Source organism: Rhipicephalus sanguineus, chromosome 1 (assembly GCF_013339695.2).
Source record: "Rhipicephalus sanguineus isolate Rsan-2018 chromosome 1, BIME_Rsan_1.4, whole genome shotgun sequence".
NCBI classification, from domain to species: Eukaryota; Metazoa; Arthropoda; class Arachnida; order Ixodida; family Ixodidae; genus Rhipicephalus; species Rhipicephalus sanguineus.
In genome coordinates, this window is record NC_051176.1 from 70,529,661 (window position 1) to 70,545,898 (window position 16,238).

Sequence of the window (16,238 nt, forward strand, 5' to 3'; positions counted from 1 at the left end):
TCAGAAAAATTCGGCAGATCCCACTCAATCTGGTCTGCCAATGTCATGCGAAGCACTAGGTGAGTAGTGGCCTATACCTCTCGTTTTTTATTGCTTTGAGTCAAGCGTTGAGAGTTGGACCGACTCAAGAACTTCGTGAATTTTGAGTAGTTATGGGTATATCTTGGGCAGACCCGCGGTAGCGAGAAATTTTTTCTGAAGGTTGGAGGGAAACACTTTCTGAAGGCCTTACCTATTGAGGAAAGCACCAAAAGTAAGTCCAACTCGAAACGCAAAGTACCTATATGAGGAAGCAACAAATTGGGGGAGAAGGGAGAAGGGAGGGGGCTAGGAGCCCCACCCCCTCCTCCTCCATCCAAATTGTTGCCTTCCTCATATAGGTACTTTGCGTTTCGAGTTGGACTTACTCCTTCGTGCATTTTGAGTAGGAAGCAACAAGCTACAGGGATTCATCGTGGGCTTACCAGGCACCTCGACTACACTGACGCCCAAAGCGTATCCTATGGTACGAAGTAACGTCGGTAATCACGTTGGAGCACAGATGTCAGTTTTATCGAAATGAACTGCACGCTAACTGTGCGATGATGTGCATATTGCCACGTGCGTACTACGAGAAAGACGACGACGACAGCGCAAAGGCTCATACGCTTTATACAGGAGGCAGAAAGAAGAAAGAACTCGCTGGCGCGCGGTATATAAAGACCGACCTGCTGCTCTTCTCTCCATCTTGGCGCAGCGACCTCTCTCTTGACGTCGCGACAATATCATAACAAGCGGTTTTCGCCCTATTCCTCCGGGTTGACCATAGGTTGCCCTATGGTCAACCCGGAGGAATAGGTTGACCATAGCTTGCCGAGTCATGGGAAGTAATATGTAATGTTCATTACATTGTTATAAAATTGGGACGTTAAACCCCAGATAATATTACATTTTTATAAAAGCCGATAGCGAACACTGCAACCACAGTTGACGTCACCGCAATATGACGCCATTATAGCGTCTTTTTCGTAAGCACTATCAAGCACTGGCGCAGCTCTGTGGCAGAATACGTGATTGCCACGTATAATGACCGGGTTCGATTCTAGCTCTAACCCTGATTTTCAATATTTCCGCACCTCCGATTTTTTCCCTCACCGACAACGCTGTCGACGTTTGCCCCGCATTGTTACGCGTTCGCGTAAAGGTTTATGACAATCTGTGATCGGGCTTGCCTGGGTTGATACAAACTGGGAATCACCTGTGGTTCTACCGCAGTGCCGCACCCATCCTCAAGATTGGGCCGTCCAGCGGGCTGGGGCCGTCGTTGAGGACCTCGGAAGATGTTCCTCGAACGGTGGATACCCGGCAGCCTAGCCCCGGGCACAGTAACAACCGTTGGGCAAGTAAAGTTTATTGGTTCATACCCGCATTCCTTGGGCCGTGGTGTACGTGTATGTGCCACACGTGACTGAAGGAAAGGGTTCCATGACGTAGGCGACAAATATCTCGTGCTATTCCGTAAACATGTTCATCGTGTTCGCCATACACAAATGCCCTCCAATGCAAATGTTGGTGTGCTTGAGGTAAAGGAGACGACCACGAGAGCACGCAGACGTAGGCGGCTAGATAGATAGATAGATAGATAGATAGATAGATAGATAGATAGATAGATAGATAGATAGATAGATAGATAGATAGATAGATAGATAGATAGATAGATAGATAGATAGATAGATAGATAGATAGATAGATAGATAGAAACAGCCAAAGTGCATTTGGTTCGCTAAGAAATGCCTCGCATTTAACAGCTTACAAACTTGAGTTTAATAAAGAAATTATGTTAAACCCCAGCTATTATTATTAAAGAAATTATGGCAGCTTCGTAATAGTGTTGCCAAGCCTGAAGGAAGAGCGGAAGTGGGTGGCCTTCCGCCCACCTCCGCCCTTCCTTCCCTATATTTTTTTCTTATTCCCTATCTTTCTCTTTCTCTGTGTTTCTTGTGTCTATATTGTGCCTGTTGCTTTCTATTTCTTTCTTTCTCTTTTTCTTTGCTTCTTTCTTTCTCTTTCGGGCGTGCTCTCTTTTTTTTCTATCTCTTTTTCGTGTCTGTTTCTTTCTTTCTCTTTCTGTCTTTCTATATTTTTATATCTTAATTGCCTTTATTTCTCTATTTTATTCTTTCTTTCAATCGCTTTCTTTCTCTCTCTATGTTCTCTTTCTCCTTCTTTCTATCTCACTCTTTCACGCGTTTGACGTGCTCCACTTCACCGAGTAGTTTTTGTTTAACGCTCACACCTGCCGTACTCGGTAGTGGGGTTTGCTAAATCCTGTGGCGCATACCCACCTGTGGTTTTCTGCGGACACCAAACTTTTTACGGCCGGCTAAAACAGCTCCGCTGGTAAAATCCGATACAAACTTCAGTTCGAGCCGGTATCCAAGCCAGATATTGTATTCAAGTATCGATCAAGTATTGTATTCTAGCACAGAGCCACGCCACTGCTCGAAACTACTTTCGGAAAAAATGTTACGCAAGGAGTCACGTTAACAGATTTTATATTGCGAGGCAGAATCGTAGAATCGCACCCGGTGCCACACCAAGTGAATGGCGTAACGAGTTCGTGGTTTAAAGCTACTAACCCCTCACAGAGGGTTCAGCTGCAATTCTTCATAATCATCATCATCAGACAGTTAATCTACAACGTGTGTAGCCCCGCCACGGTGGTCTAGTGGTTTCGTGGGATCGGATCCCGGCCGCGGCGGCTGCATTTCAATGGAGGCGAAAATGTTTGAGGCCCGTGTACTTAGATTTAGGTGCACGTTAAAGAATCCCAGGTGGTCTAAATTCCCGGAGCCCTCCACTACGCTGTCCCTCATAATCCTATCGTGGTTTTGGGGCATTAAACCCCAGATATTATTATTATTATTACAATGTGTGCAGCTACACACGTGACCTCTGAAGCTCTGACGATGATGCTGATAATCGTGATATGACCACACCGGGTGGCTTTAGCCTTCGAGTAGATCATCTTAGGCGAATGCATAAGGGATCGTGTGAGTCGCCCTCTTGTCTCCCTGCAGGGGCATCTGCATGAGCAGGCATTTGGTGAGATAACGCCATCACAGATCCGAACTAACGAGGCAGGCAGGCAGGCAGGCAAAGAACTTTATTATTATCCGGAGGCGGCGCTCGACCCCCTTTAGGGGGTGACACCGGTGGGCCACTCCCACGACGGGACGGGGAGGTTAAACTCCACGGCCATGTCGCGGGCCCTCTGGATGGCCCTAAGCTGGTCTCCTTTGTCTTGGCTAGTGAGCAGATGGTTCCAGTCCGCCTCCGTAGAGGGAGACTCGCTGCTCCCGCGCAACGCAGGGCATTGCCACAGCATGTGTTGTAAAGTGCATTTGGGGTGGCCACAGCGCGGGCACCCCGGCTCTATGCCATCCATGTACTTGGAACATTTTAAAGGCGATGCATACGCCTCCGTCTGTAACAAACGTAAAGTGATTGATTGAGCCCTGTTTAAGTGTGGGTGCGGGAGTGGGTACCTCCGCCTCTCCAACTGGTAATGTTTGCAGATTTCATTAAATGTTAACAACGGATCTCTGAAGTACCAAGTAACGTCCTCAGCCTCCGATTGGTTCTCCCCGACGTGGAATGTGAGACCTCGCGCCCGGGAGTGAGCCAATTCGTTGGCATTGAGGATGGTTCCGTGTACGTGTCGGCCAACGTGTGCCGGGAACCAGATGATGTGCTTTTTGTCTGACCAATTGGCAGCAGAGAGAACGCGCGCTGCTTCCCGACAAACCGAGCCCGTCATGAAAGCCCGTGCGGCTACGCGCGAATCTGTGTAAATGGCGGTGCGGTCGGTGGCAGCGAGAGCTAGTGCCACAGCGACCTGCTCGGCGCGATCAGCGTTTGAATTAATAAAGTCAAAGACGACAAGTGTTCGCCTTTGAGTGTTGTGACTACCGAGACAAAGTGGTCCGTATAGCCGTATTGCGCTGCGTCTACGAAGGCCACGTTACCCTCCATAGCGGCTGCGGTACCGAGTAGGGCTCGCGCCCGTGCCTGACGTCTCCCCACATTATGTGTGGGATGCATGTTACGGGGTATCGGGGATACTGTAAATTTCGCGCGCAGCTCTTCGGGGAGCTGTCGCGGGTTTTCTGGGGTTACGGGAGATTTGAGCCCGAGGTGTGCTAGTAAACGTCGCCCAGCTGCAGTGGAAGACAGCCTTACAATTTGAGAGACTTTTTGAGCTTCTACGATTTCGTTGAATGTGTTGTGAATGCCTAGTTCGTTGAGCTTGGTCGTGCGGGTGCTGCCCGGTAACCCGAGCACCTGTTTAACGCACCGGCGGATGATCACGTCCAGACGGCGTACGTCTCCTTTTTGCCACAGGTGGGCGGGAGCCACATAGTTGATGTGGCTCATGAGAAACGCGTGGAACAGTCTGCGGAGATTCTCCTCAGACAGTCCCCCGCGCTTGTTAGCTACTCGATTAATTAATTTAGCCATAGCTTCGGCCTTCTTGGAAATGTGAGTGATACTGACGTCGTTATGGCCGTTGGCCTGAATGACCATGCCTAGAATGCGGACTTGGTCCACCGTGGGGATCGGTCTACCGTCCGCCGTCAGGACGTTGATCTCCGCGTATGCGTCTCTGCGCGCCTTGTATTTCGGGCGGTAGAGTAGTAATTCTGATTTCTCGGCCGATAGCGAGAGGCCGGCCTGCCGTAAGAACGTTTCTACCGTGTTTACCGCTTCTTGCAATCGCTCCTCGATATGGCCGTCGCTGCCGCTCGTACACCAGACGGTGATGTCGTCTGCGTAGAGGGCGTGACCGATGCCGTCGATCTGTGAGAGTTGTCGCGACAGAGCGCGCATGGATAGGTTGAACAGAAACGGTGAGATCACGGCCCCTTGGGGTGTGCCCCTCGGTCCCAGGTTGAACTGCTTCGAGCCCATCGAGCCGAGTTGGATTGTAGCTGTCCTGTCACGTAGGAACGAGCTAACGTAATTGTAGAAACGCGTGCCTAATCCTGCCTCGCGAATCGAGTCAAGGATGTGAGAGTGGTTTACGCGGTCGAATGCCTTCTCGAGGTCGAGCGCTAGGATGGCTCTAGTGTCTCTGGTGGTCTTATCTATGAGCTCGTAGTGGAGCATCAGCATTACGTCTTGCGTGGACATGGACGGGCGAAAACCAATTTGATTGATCGGTAGAATCTGACGCTCCTCTACGAATTTCGTGACTCGCTTGAGGATTACGTGTTCGGCCACCTTACCCACGCAGGACGTGAGCGAGATAGGACGAAGTGAGCCTAGCGCTAAGGGTTTACCTGGCTTAGGGATAAGTATGACGGTTGCCTCGCGCCATTCAGGCGGGACGTTACCTGTCTCCCAGATTTTGTTAATGTGTTCGGTAAGAAGTTCTATGTCCTCTTCGGCGAAATTTTTAAGAAGTTTATTCTGTATGCCGTCGGGGCCCGGGGCCGAGCGGCAGTTTAGTTCGGAGAGGACCGCCTTAACCTCGGCGCAAGTGAAGGGGGATCCTAGTGGATCCTCCTCCGTAGCGTCAGGGGGAGGCGGGTAATCGGATGGGGAGCTAAGTTCGGTACATAGGTAACGCGCAGCTAGCTCGTCGGTGATTTGAGTGTCGGTCTTACCCGAGACTTTGAGTTTGTGGATTAGTCTGTCTATCGTGAGTTGTTGGGATGCTTTCGACGGTTTGTCGCCTAGTAAGTGTTTTAACAGGTTCCATTTGGCCCCGTTTCTCATTTGACCATCAACCGAGTTACACACTTCGTCCCAGTGCTGGCGCTCTAGGTTACGGCAATGTTCCTCGATTTGACGATTGAGTTCAGCTATCTTTTTACGAAGGTTACGATTGAGCTTTTGCGTGCGCCATTTCGCGTGTAGTGATTTCTTAGCTTCGAGTAGGTGAGCTAGCCGGCTATCCATGCGCTCGACCTCCAGTTCGGATTCAACGTCCTTAGTCGAATTTGCAACGTCCTCTTTAAGTCGTGCGAGGAGTGCTGGTAGGGTTTCGTAGCGAGTGTCGTCGCGTTTCCTGAGCTCTCGAAAATGATCCCAGTCCGTTATGCGAAACTGTCTGATTTTGTTTGTTGAAACGTTTACGATCGTCTGTATAATGTAATGATCACTGCCCAGATTCTCACCTAGGTTAGTCCACGTGGGTTGTCCCGCGTGCCTAACCATCGTGAGGTCCGGGGCGCTATCGCGCGTAACCGAGTTACCTGCCCGTGTGGCTGAAGCGGGATCTGTTAGGAGCGTGAGTCTATGTGTGTGCATTTGTGATACCAGGGCAGTGCCCTTACGGGAAGAGCCGCGGTACCCAAAGTCCGGATGCGTGGCATTAAAGTCTCCCGCGATTATGAGCATGTGGTCCCCTGCAATTTTGTTCGCTCGCTGAAAGAGGACCTGAAATGTGGTTTGCGTGTGTTTCGGTGAACTATATACGTTGAGAATAAAGACTGACTGTTTAAGCTCCGAGTTTGGAATTAACTCTATCATAATGTGTTCGTCTTTGAGATCGGGGCGGACCTCGTGGCGAACATATGCGTACTTCTTGGAGATGAGCGTCGCTATCCCTCGCGTTCCCGTTCGATGGTCCGCTTCGGTGCGATAGGCACGCAAAACGGGGTCGGCAGTTAGCGTTTCTTGTAAGAGAATTACGGCAGGCCGATTGGCGCTAGATTTAATGAATTGTTGCAAAGCTGCCTTCCGCTTCGGAAAGCTGAAGCAATTCCATTGCCAAATTACAAGATTGCTTGTGGTAGCCATGATTACTGCATAGAGGTTGGCGCACGAACCGCCGTGTGCTGTCCTTCTAATATTTGCAACCGCGCGTGGAGCTCGGTGAGCTGGAGGGTGTGTGGGTCATATCGGCAGCTCGGTCTGCCGCAATGTCTGCGCGGAGGCGGGCAAGTGCCTCCATGAGCTTAGACATAGTAACAGGCTCGTCAGGCGGGTCCTCGGCCGCGCGACGCTTCGCGGCGCGACTGGCGTTCGACGAGGTAGTTGGTGCGGGTTCAACGACCGGAGCGGCGGGCGTCGGTGCCTCGACAACGCGTTCGCTCGGCTGCTGCAGGTTTCTAATGAGTGCTTTGAATTCTGCGTTTTCTTTGCGCAGTAACGCTAGCTCGCGTTTGAGCTCTGAATCTCATCTTTTTCATGCTGTGGCAAGTTACCCGACTGCGCCGAACCGCGAGTCTCACCTTTACCGGCGACTCGGTCGGCCCAAGTGGGTGTTGCAGTCGGACTCTTGGTGGTGGTAGGCAGGTGCTTCGTCGGTGGACTCGGGGTTGGTTGCTTGGGCGTCGGCTGTTGCTTTGCCGAGCCTCCTTGGGTCTGTTGGTTGTTGTTGCGCCGGCGTCTGCGGCGGCGTCGACGTCGAACGACGTAAGGAATTTGATAGCGATTTGGGCATGTGCGGTCGCCTGTAATGTGGGCCTGACCGCACAACGCGCACTTGGGAGTCACACACACATGGTCAGGTCCTGTGGGTTTGATACCGCAGTGTTCACAGACTTTCTCAGATGGGGTAGGGCAGACGTCTTGTCGATGCCCGACTCGGCCGCAGTTGCGGCAGGTGTCGATCTGTCGCTTGTAGAGGGTGCAACGCAGCAGAAGCATGCCGCAGCGCACATAGTTGGGGACTTTAAGTCCGTCGAAGAGAAGGATGATGGTGGTAGTATCCTTGATTCGTCGTACCCCCATTAACGTGGGGTTGTGTGATGAGACGAACAAGCGTTGTAGCTCTGAGTCCGGAAGGTCAGCGTCGACCCCTCGGACTACGCCTCGGCTGGTCGTGCCAGAGGCGACTACGTAAGCGGATACTGGATGTGCTCGCTCCATGAGAACAATTGCTCGTACTTTAGCGTACGCTTCGGCCGTTTGTAAGCTCGGCGTGCTGATCACAAAGATATTCTGTGTGTCGTTAGTGCAGACGATATCTTCCTCTGCCGCCGCTGGCGGGAGTCGTGCAGCGAATAGCAGAGCTTGTAAGAACTTAAGCTTGTTGCACTTACGCACATCCAGTCCACCTCCGGGGCGGACGATGACACGGTGATGATCCGTTGGCAGCGGGGGGAGCCGGCTGGCGGCTGCAACCCTCGACGCAGCTCCGGTTCGCAGGGCACCAACGCTGGCGCCGGCTGGCTTGCTGGTCGTAGTAGTTGAAGATGTTGCTCGACGTCGAATTGCGTCGATCCAGCCAGGCGCGCTGGCTTCCTCGTGAGTGATTGGTTCTCCCTCCACCATGGCCTCAGGCATGACGGCGGCGTAGCGGCGGGACGCGCCGGCACAGGGGTACGTAGTCGTGGTAAGCCTGCTCGAGGCTTAGCGAGTGAAGGCGAAACGTTGGTTGAAAAAGAAAGAAAATTTGGGTGGCCCGGGTAAAAATTGTTATCCGGGTGTTCCCCTAGACTTAGCGAAAACGTGGGCGATAAAATTAAGGAAGATTTAACACAGTAGACCGGTAAAAAGCATAACAGAAGGCGGAGCCGATGCGGAGACGCCCGCTCATCTCGACGCCCCCTCACGGTCGAACTAACGAGGGGCGAGGAAGGAACTTTTTCTCAGCAATATCGTTGATGCGCCGTCGTAATGACCTCGTGAGATGAAGATAGGTACATCAGTTATGTTAGAAAGGCAGGACCCCATACCTCCCATAGGAATGGTGAAGAGTGCCCTCATGTAATATTCTGTTATACAAACACTAGCGCGCGAGAGAACAGAGTGTAATGGTAGGAACATGGAATATTGTCATTAGTGTAGTTAGCGAGACAGACACAACATCTGTTCTTCCGGCAAGCTGTTCTAATCTGCCCCTCGTCTTTCTCTACTTCGCGCTAGCTGCCTGCGCTCCCGTACCTCAGCGTCGTTCTTGGTCATCACACGGGACCATGACTGCGAGCGCGTGGAGCTGCCGACAGTGGCTCTGGTGGGCGGCACTGGCTGCATCGCTGTGGGCGGCCCCGGCCGCTCTGTGACTCTGCTTGGGGATCTGCCTCTGAGTTTTCTGGCGAGCGGAATTGGCTCTGTCGCTTTGGTCGGCCTCTTCCATAGTGCGACGTCTTGTGAAAATTTGCCGGCGATCGCTCTGGCGAGCGGACCTGACTGCTTCCAGATTGCCGCAGGTCCACTTGACGCTTGTGCCGCCGCAGTTCTAAAAGCAGGGCAAAACACTGCGCATTCGCAAGTGCTGAATTTCGCACCGCGTGGACTTGGCCGTGCTGTTCGCGGTGGGTCGAGCTGCGTCGGTGTGCTCTCCCACTCATGTGTGACGAAGTGAGTACGAGTTTCTGAGCTGATTTTCGATGCAGCTTGTGCTCTTGCGGCAATGCTGCCGTCGTGTCCGCCGGGGTGCCCGAGGTGGCGGTCCATGACAAAGTGCCGCAAGCATTTGAGCCATATCGGTAAGAATTCATGTCACCAGCGGGGAACTGGGGCTTCAAGTCCTCGATGGCACTGACAACAACCGTGACTGGCACGTCGGCTTCTTGCACGGAGGTAACAAAGATAGCGGAACGCAAACCTATATTTTTATTCAAAAAAAAAAGCTCATGTGAGTCAGAAGTGCACTAAGGATTTGATGCAATACTCGAACTCACTTATGACTAATGAGGGCTAATGTGACTTATTTTCGTGTTTGCCTTTTCTTGCTGTTCCTCTTTGGATATTTCTGCGCATGTTCTACGTTATTTCACCTTAATTCTCGAACGCGTTGAAAAGATAATGTTTCAAACACCGTCATAAGTGCGGTGCAAGGCCTTTAGGCAGGGTTACCCAGTTTGTTCTGATTCTATAGCACACAAATGATTGGGTATCGCTTCATTCTAAGTTTTGTGAAATGCGAAACATTATTCATCTCAGCTTCCCACGACAGGAGCATGTCTAGCCTGCTTGATTGCGAGGAAGGCGGCTAAGTCACGTGACTTTTTAAAACCGCATCGAAACAGTCATCCTGACACCAGTAGCATAGGACTTGTTAAGATACGACTACGTGAGCGCACAGCCGTTCGACCGGACAGTATTAACCACAAACCCAAGATCGAAACTGTGGAACCGGCGCTATGGAAAGAGATCGCGAAGAGCAAGTCGCAATTGCCGACAACGATACAGCCCTAGAAGCAACGGCGCTAGCGACTACGCTGGTGAGTGCCGCCACTTCGTTACACAGGTCTCTCGGGATGCTTTATAATTTCATTCAAGCGATATTACTTCAATCATTCCTCTCGCGATATTGTACTAGCATGAAATATACGAGTCAAGAACACCACCTACATTTACTTACCCTAGCTCATAATTACGATTCCTATTACACAACAAATAACTGTTGGAGTTTTACGCGCCAAAACCACGATATGATTACGATGCACGGCGTAGTGTGGAACTGCGGGTTAATTTCGACCGTCTGGGGTTCTTTAAAGTGCTCCTAAATTGAAGCACGCGGGTGCTCTTTGCATTTCGCCCCCATCGAAATGCGGTCGCCGTGGCCGGAAATGGAACCCGCGCACTCAGCAACACAGCACCTTACGCTAAGCTACCATAACTGGTATTACAGAAGTAAAGCTGTCCGTCTCTTTAATCTCCTGCTACTTAATGTATAGCGAATTTAACGTGGTGGCTTTCATAATGTTCAGCAGTTAATGCGACAGGGGAACAAAATGTATTTCGTGGTCGTCCAGCTTGCTTAGAATACCGCCAAGTCGAGTGCTCTAGCCGCTCGCTTAAATAGCTCCTAAGAAAAATTCTATTCGCCGTATCGTGAATTAACCAACATTCAAGGCTTCGTCACCGGAATTACGTGGTTGCTAGAGTAACAGAAAGCTGAGCTAGTTTGTGGGGATTCATGTTGAAAGACGGGGCGTGCAAACACGGACACGTGTGTTGTCCCGATTTCCCTCTGGTGTCCGTGATTGCACGCCCCGTCGTTTAACATGGTACTAGGCCGTCGGCAAGCGCGAGCGGCAAATACGACAGCGCAAGAGGCACTTCTTGCGCTGAGCGACACTGTCATATGCATACCATTAATTAAAAAAAAGGCCCTGCGCAAAGGTCAAACAATGTGAGCGTGGAGATACGCTGAGCTGAGGACATCGTGGACGCTATATTTTGAGGACTTGCGCAGTGAAGTGTCTTTCGATAACCCAAAGAGCGCAACAGCAGAACTGCCACTCGTCGTCACATGCAGGAGTGTCTACAACAGCTCGTGTTCTCGTGACCTGAGCAGGAACACCAATTGTGACGTCACTGGTAGAGCGGCACGTCGCTGTCCGCTCTGGTTCTGGCAGTAGCGATGCCGGCGATGCTGGCAAACTAGTGAGAACCGCGAAGCAGCACGGCGCAGGTTACTGGTCCCCAAGTGACACGTCCATTCACTATACGCCAGGTAGAACCTTTCGCTGTTGTTTTACGGCAGTGGTATGACGTCATATATGAAGTCTCTGCTCATGTCTTGTCGCCACCAGCTAATAATAATTTATGGAGTTTTACGTGCCAACGCAACGATATGATTGAGGCACGCTGTAGTGGAGGGCTATGGAAATCTCGACCATCTGGGGTTTTTTTCACGTGTACCTAAGTCTAAGCACACGGGCATCTAGCATTCTGCCTCTATCAAAATGCGACCACTGCTGCCGGAATTGAACTCGTCTTTCGGATCAGCAGTCCAGCAGCATAATCAGTGTACCACCGCGGCAGCACGTGACCGCGAGATGTTGTAGGCTCTGCTGTATGTGATGGTGGCCGGTAGTTTCGCTATTGGGCTCATTAGGACATGAAAACACGCCGAAGTTAGAGGCACGATTGGTGACGTTAAGTGAAAACTGCGCATTGAAAATTTGCACGTGACACCATGGGCAGGGTTTCTTAAAGTGCTAGCGCAACAAGATGGCCACTACGAAGACGTTAGTGCAGCATATTCACTGCTACATTTAGCATGCTTCAGTGCGATAAACACATGACGAGAAAGTTATATCTTTGCCAGAATTATGATGGAACATACGTGTAAAACGCTGTCAGCGATTACGTGACGTCACGAATCTAGCTTCCCACTTGCACGTTCTCCAACATGGCAGCTTCGATAGATGAACGCAGTTTCACGTCGCTGAAAATAACTATCCTAGAAAAGAGAATGTTGTCATTGCTCCATGCAAAATTCTCTCAGAAAGTCTCACTGTAAAGGAGGTTGGATCATTTGTATTTTCACTTTACTGATTCTATTCTACCATGCAAGAGTCCATGTTTCTGTTATTTTAAATTTCGATGGGCGTATTTCTTGCCGACAAAGCAGTGGTAGTGGTACGAACATCGCAAACATTGTCTTCCTAATTTTAAAAGGGCCTCTAGACCAACTCCAATATTTTTTTTCGTTTCAAGCAAAAACGCGCATCGAGTTCAGAACCCCGTCACTATCTACAGCACCAAACATGATAGCTATACTCGCCGCAGGCTCTCCACAATATATATATATATATATATATATATATATATATATATATATATATATATATATATATATATATATATATATATATATATATATATATATATATATATATATGGGTCATTCCACGCCAACTGTCCCAGCCGGGGCGCTCGACAAAAATATATTTCTCTAAAAAAATCTCAGATAATTACGTACATATAGACATTAGTTCTGCAGTATTTCCCCCAAAATATTTTGAGCGGCAAAAATTTTTCGGGCACATGAGCGCCATTTGAACTTCTCGATATTGTGGGAAATCAGGTACGAAAGAAAAATTCCCTATAAATGCACCGTTTCACACATACATCCGAAACTTTCTTTTTTGTGTTTTTAGAGCATTGCGCTTTTATTCTAGGACACTTGCTTAGAGTAGCTTTATATCTTTCACTCCTTAGCGCTTAGGTAAAATTGAGTAAATTTCAGCGTTTTCGGGAATTCTTTTACAAAAGACGATTGTAGACCAAATACATCAATTAGTTTTATAGAACTCTCCATAAAACGTACGATCTCCTAAAGTTTTTGTTTTGCCTGTGTACGGCGCACAGGCCCTAAAATGAAATCCTGAACTTGGAAAAAACGCTACATTGTCCTATGTTAAGACGTCTGTAGCACCCTAATATGTTCCAAGAAAAAATAAGCAGAAAAGCGCATACGATTGAAAATCATAACAACTTCGTCCAAAGAAAGTTTTATCGAAGTAGTTTTTGTTTTAGTCAAGAAAAAATTTTTTGAAGTTTAGTCCCAACATTGCATTATTTTGCTATGGGGGCAATAGAAACCGACTGAATTTACTGCATAAAAAAAGAGGTAGTGTATTCGTAGCACATGGTTTTCAGTTCCTTTTGTTAGTACTTTATAATGTGTATTACATATCAAGGACATAATAAACACAGGTAAAAATATAACAATACCATTTGCTTAGATGCCCAAATTCCCCAATAATGAATCGCGTTACTTATTGCATTGTTTACGCACACCGGAGGCGGCGGCGCCGCCGCCGGACAACTGCGCCACAAAAATGGGCTGTTGTGATCTTGTAACAGCTGTAAAACAGTGCATGTTACTAGACAGGCAAATTCTACTCTAACCAAAATCTGCTGCCTGCAACCATCCAAATAATGATGTGAAAAATAGCTTGGCATATCCCGTGCGTAGTGTCGCGGACGACGGACGCGCTGCGTGAATACACGGCGCGTCGTCACATTATGCGCCGTTCGTTGCGGAATACATAGATGAACTTCATTTGGATCCGCTATAAATGGCCACGCTCACGCCTCCTTTCTCCGGTTTACATGAACTTTGAGACCTAACTTATTTTGACGTCAATTTATTTTCTGAGCCACATGCAATAAGTAACGCGATTCATTATTGGGGAATTTGGGCATCTAAGCCAATAGTATTGTTATATTTTACCTCTTTTTTTATCTCCCCGAGATGTAATATACATTATAAAGTACTAACAAAAGGAACTGAAAACCATGTGCTACGAATACACTACCTCTTTTTTTATGCAGTAAATTCAGTCGGTTTGCATTGCCCCCATAGCAAAATAATGCAATGGTGGGACTAAACTTCAAAAATTTTTTTCTTGCCTAAAACAAAAACTACTTCAATTAAACTTTCTGTAGACGAAGTTTTTTATGATTTTCAATCGTATGCGCTTTTCTACTTATTTCTTTCTTGGACCACCTTAGGATGCTACAGACGTGTATGCGCCCGCACGAAAAAGTTATCTTTGAGAGGAAGGGTGATAATAAAAGTTCAGTTGTTGTTTGGGACGCGAGTTGTTCACTTGCGCAGCTCTGCCGAGCGACGCGTCTCAACAGTAGCGTTTTTTTTCCAAGTTCAGGATTTTATCTTAGGGCCTGTGCGCCGCAAACAGACAAAAAAAAAATTTTAGAAGATATTACCTTTTATGGAGAGACCTATAAAAATAATTGATGTACTTGGTCTACAATCGTCTTTTGTAAAAAAATTCCCGAAAACGCTGCAATTTACTCAATTTTACCTAAGCGCTAAGGAGTGAAAAATATAAAAGTACTCTAAGCAACTGTCTTATAATAAAAGGGCGATGCTATAAAAACACAAAAAAAAAACAAGTTTCGAATGAATGCGTGAAACGGTCCATTTATAGCGAATGTTTCTTTCGTACCTGCTTTTCCACCATATCGAGAAATTGAAATGGCCCTCACGTGCCCGAAAAATTTGCCGCTCAAAATATTTTGGGAAAATACTGTAGAACTAATGTCTATATGTGAGTAATTTTCTCAGATTTTTTTTCGAGAAATTGATTTTTGTCGACTGGGAGAGTTGGCGTGGAATGATCCATATATATGAGGCAGCTTAGCACTAGGGGTACCACGACTGCAGGAAGTGCGGAGCTGGCGAGCCTTCTTTGTTTCTTTTCGGTTGTCTCCTTCTTTCCTCCTCTCTTTATATATTTTTCAGCCTTTTTTCTTTTTTTCTCTCGTTGCATCTATTTTTTTCTTCCTTTCTATGTCTATTTATTTCCCTTTCCTGCTTTTTTTAGTTTTTTTATCTGCCTATTTTTTCCTTTTTTTTTTGTTTTTGCCTGCGTTACGGCAAGTGACGACAGCATACGACAGGCTCGTCCCCTAAAGTGCTCCCCACGTAAAACAATCCCGTTCTCCTCTCCAGCACTTTCGGCATTCCTAGAGGTGGTCGTGACGTCACCAAGAAAATCTCGTCCTGTCAGCAGGAGAAAAATTCTCTAGGTACACTGTATGCTGCAGGCTCCCTGCATTTTCTCCTCGTGCCGTGAGTAGGAACACTCTGCGAGGGGGAGAGACGAGCCAACGAACGAAGCGTAGCGAAGGAAAGAGCCAAACGATCCTGAGACGCGTGTGTAACTCCGCTATTACTGCAAAGTTTAGAAAAATCCCGTATCTACGTGTTCGTTGTAGACTCGTGCACCAGTGCAACACCAAAACTAAATTTTCACATCTTGGTGGTTAGGGGCCTCTTAAAGAACAAATGTAATGAGCTGCACATACATGCAATTATCACCGTTTATGAACCCTAGTGAAATGAGTTCGTTTGCCAGTCTCCGCAAACGCTGTCAGCAAGTGTAAATCTTGAAAATATTATTTTTGCTTCCCAGCGCAACATGTTTCTCGAAATCTTTCTGGAATTCCTCGCTGTGGTCGTCTATAACATTCAGCGTACATAATCGGTGCCGAAAGACAATTTCAACACAGCTTTCAATTCAATTCAATTCTATTCAATTCAATGCTTTGAAAGCAATTAAAATCCGAGCACCCCTTTGCGCTTAATATGAATTGCGTATACGCGAAAGCGTTCACGTCCCATTTTGTGTTGCTGAGCGGTTTTTACACTTTTTCTTGCGCTGCTAGTAATGGGAAGTTTTCGAACAGGGGTTCCATATATTTTGGGGCCCCGAAGAACTAGTGTGGAGACCGCTGCGCATGGGCTATACCAAAAGAGCGTGCGGGTTTTGCGTCGATCACATTTTTCTCGCATTCAGCAATGAGCCAAAACACTTGCCCCAAAAGCTTTGCGCCAGAACCATGGCGGCGCCAATCAAAGGGACGGCTCTCGGCGAAAACCTTACTGACCCAATTTCTGGGTAACTGAAGACGTTGTGAATGCATAAATGCTGGTATAGGCTTTCTCGTATGGCACGCGTACAGCAAGGAGGAGCCAAAATATAGCCCATGTTTTAAGATCAGACTTTGACTGGAGAGCTCACAGGCTTAACACA

The 16,238-nt window shown here is 48.2% G+C and overlaps 1 protein-coding gene across 1 annotated transcript; it reads right to left on the reverse strand.

The window, feature by feature from the left end:
• Positions 1-7,140: 7,140 nt before the first annotated feature.
• On the reverse strand, positions 7,141-8,277 carry LOC119397216 (uncharacterized). The gene has a single exon (XM_037664679.1). The coding sequence runs from the start codon at positions 8,275-8,277 to the stop codon at positions 7,141-7,143; it is 1,137 nt and encodes a 378-aa protein (XP_037520607.1).
• Between the last annotated feature and the right edge of the window lie 7,961 nt (positions 8,278-16,238).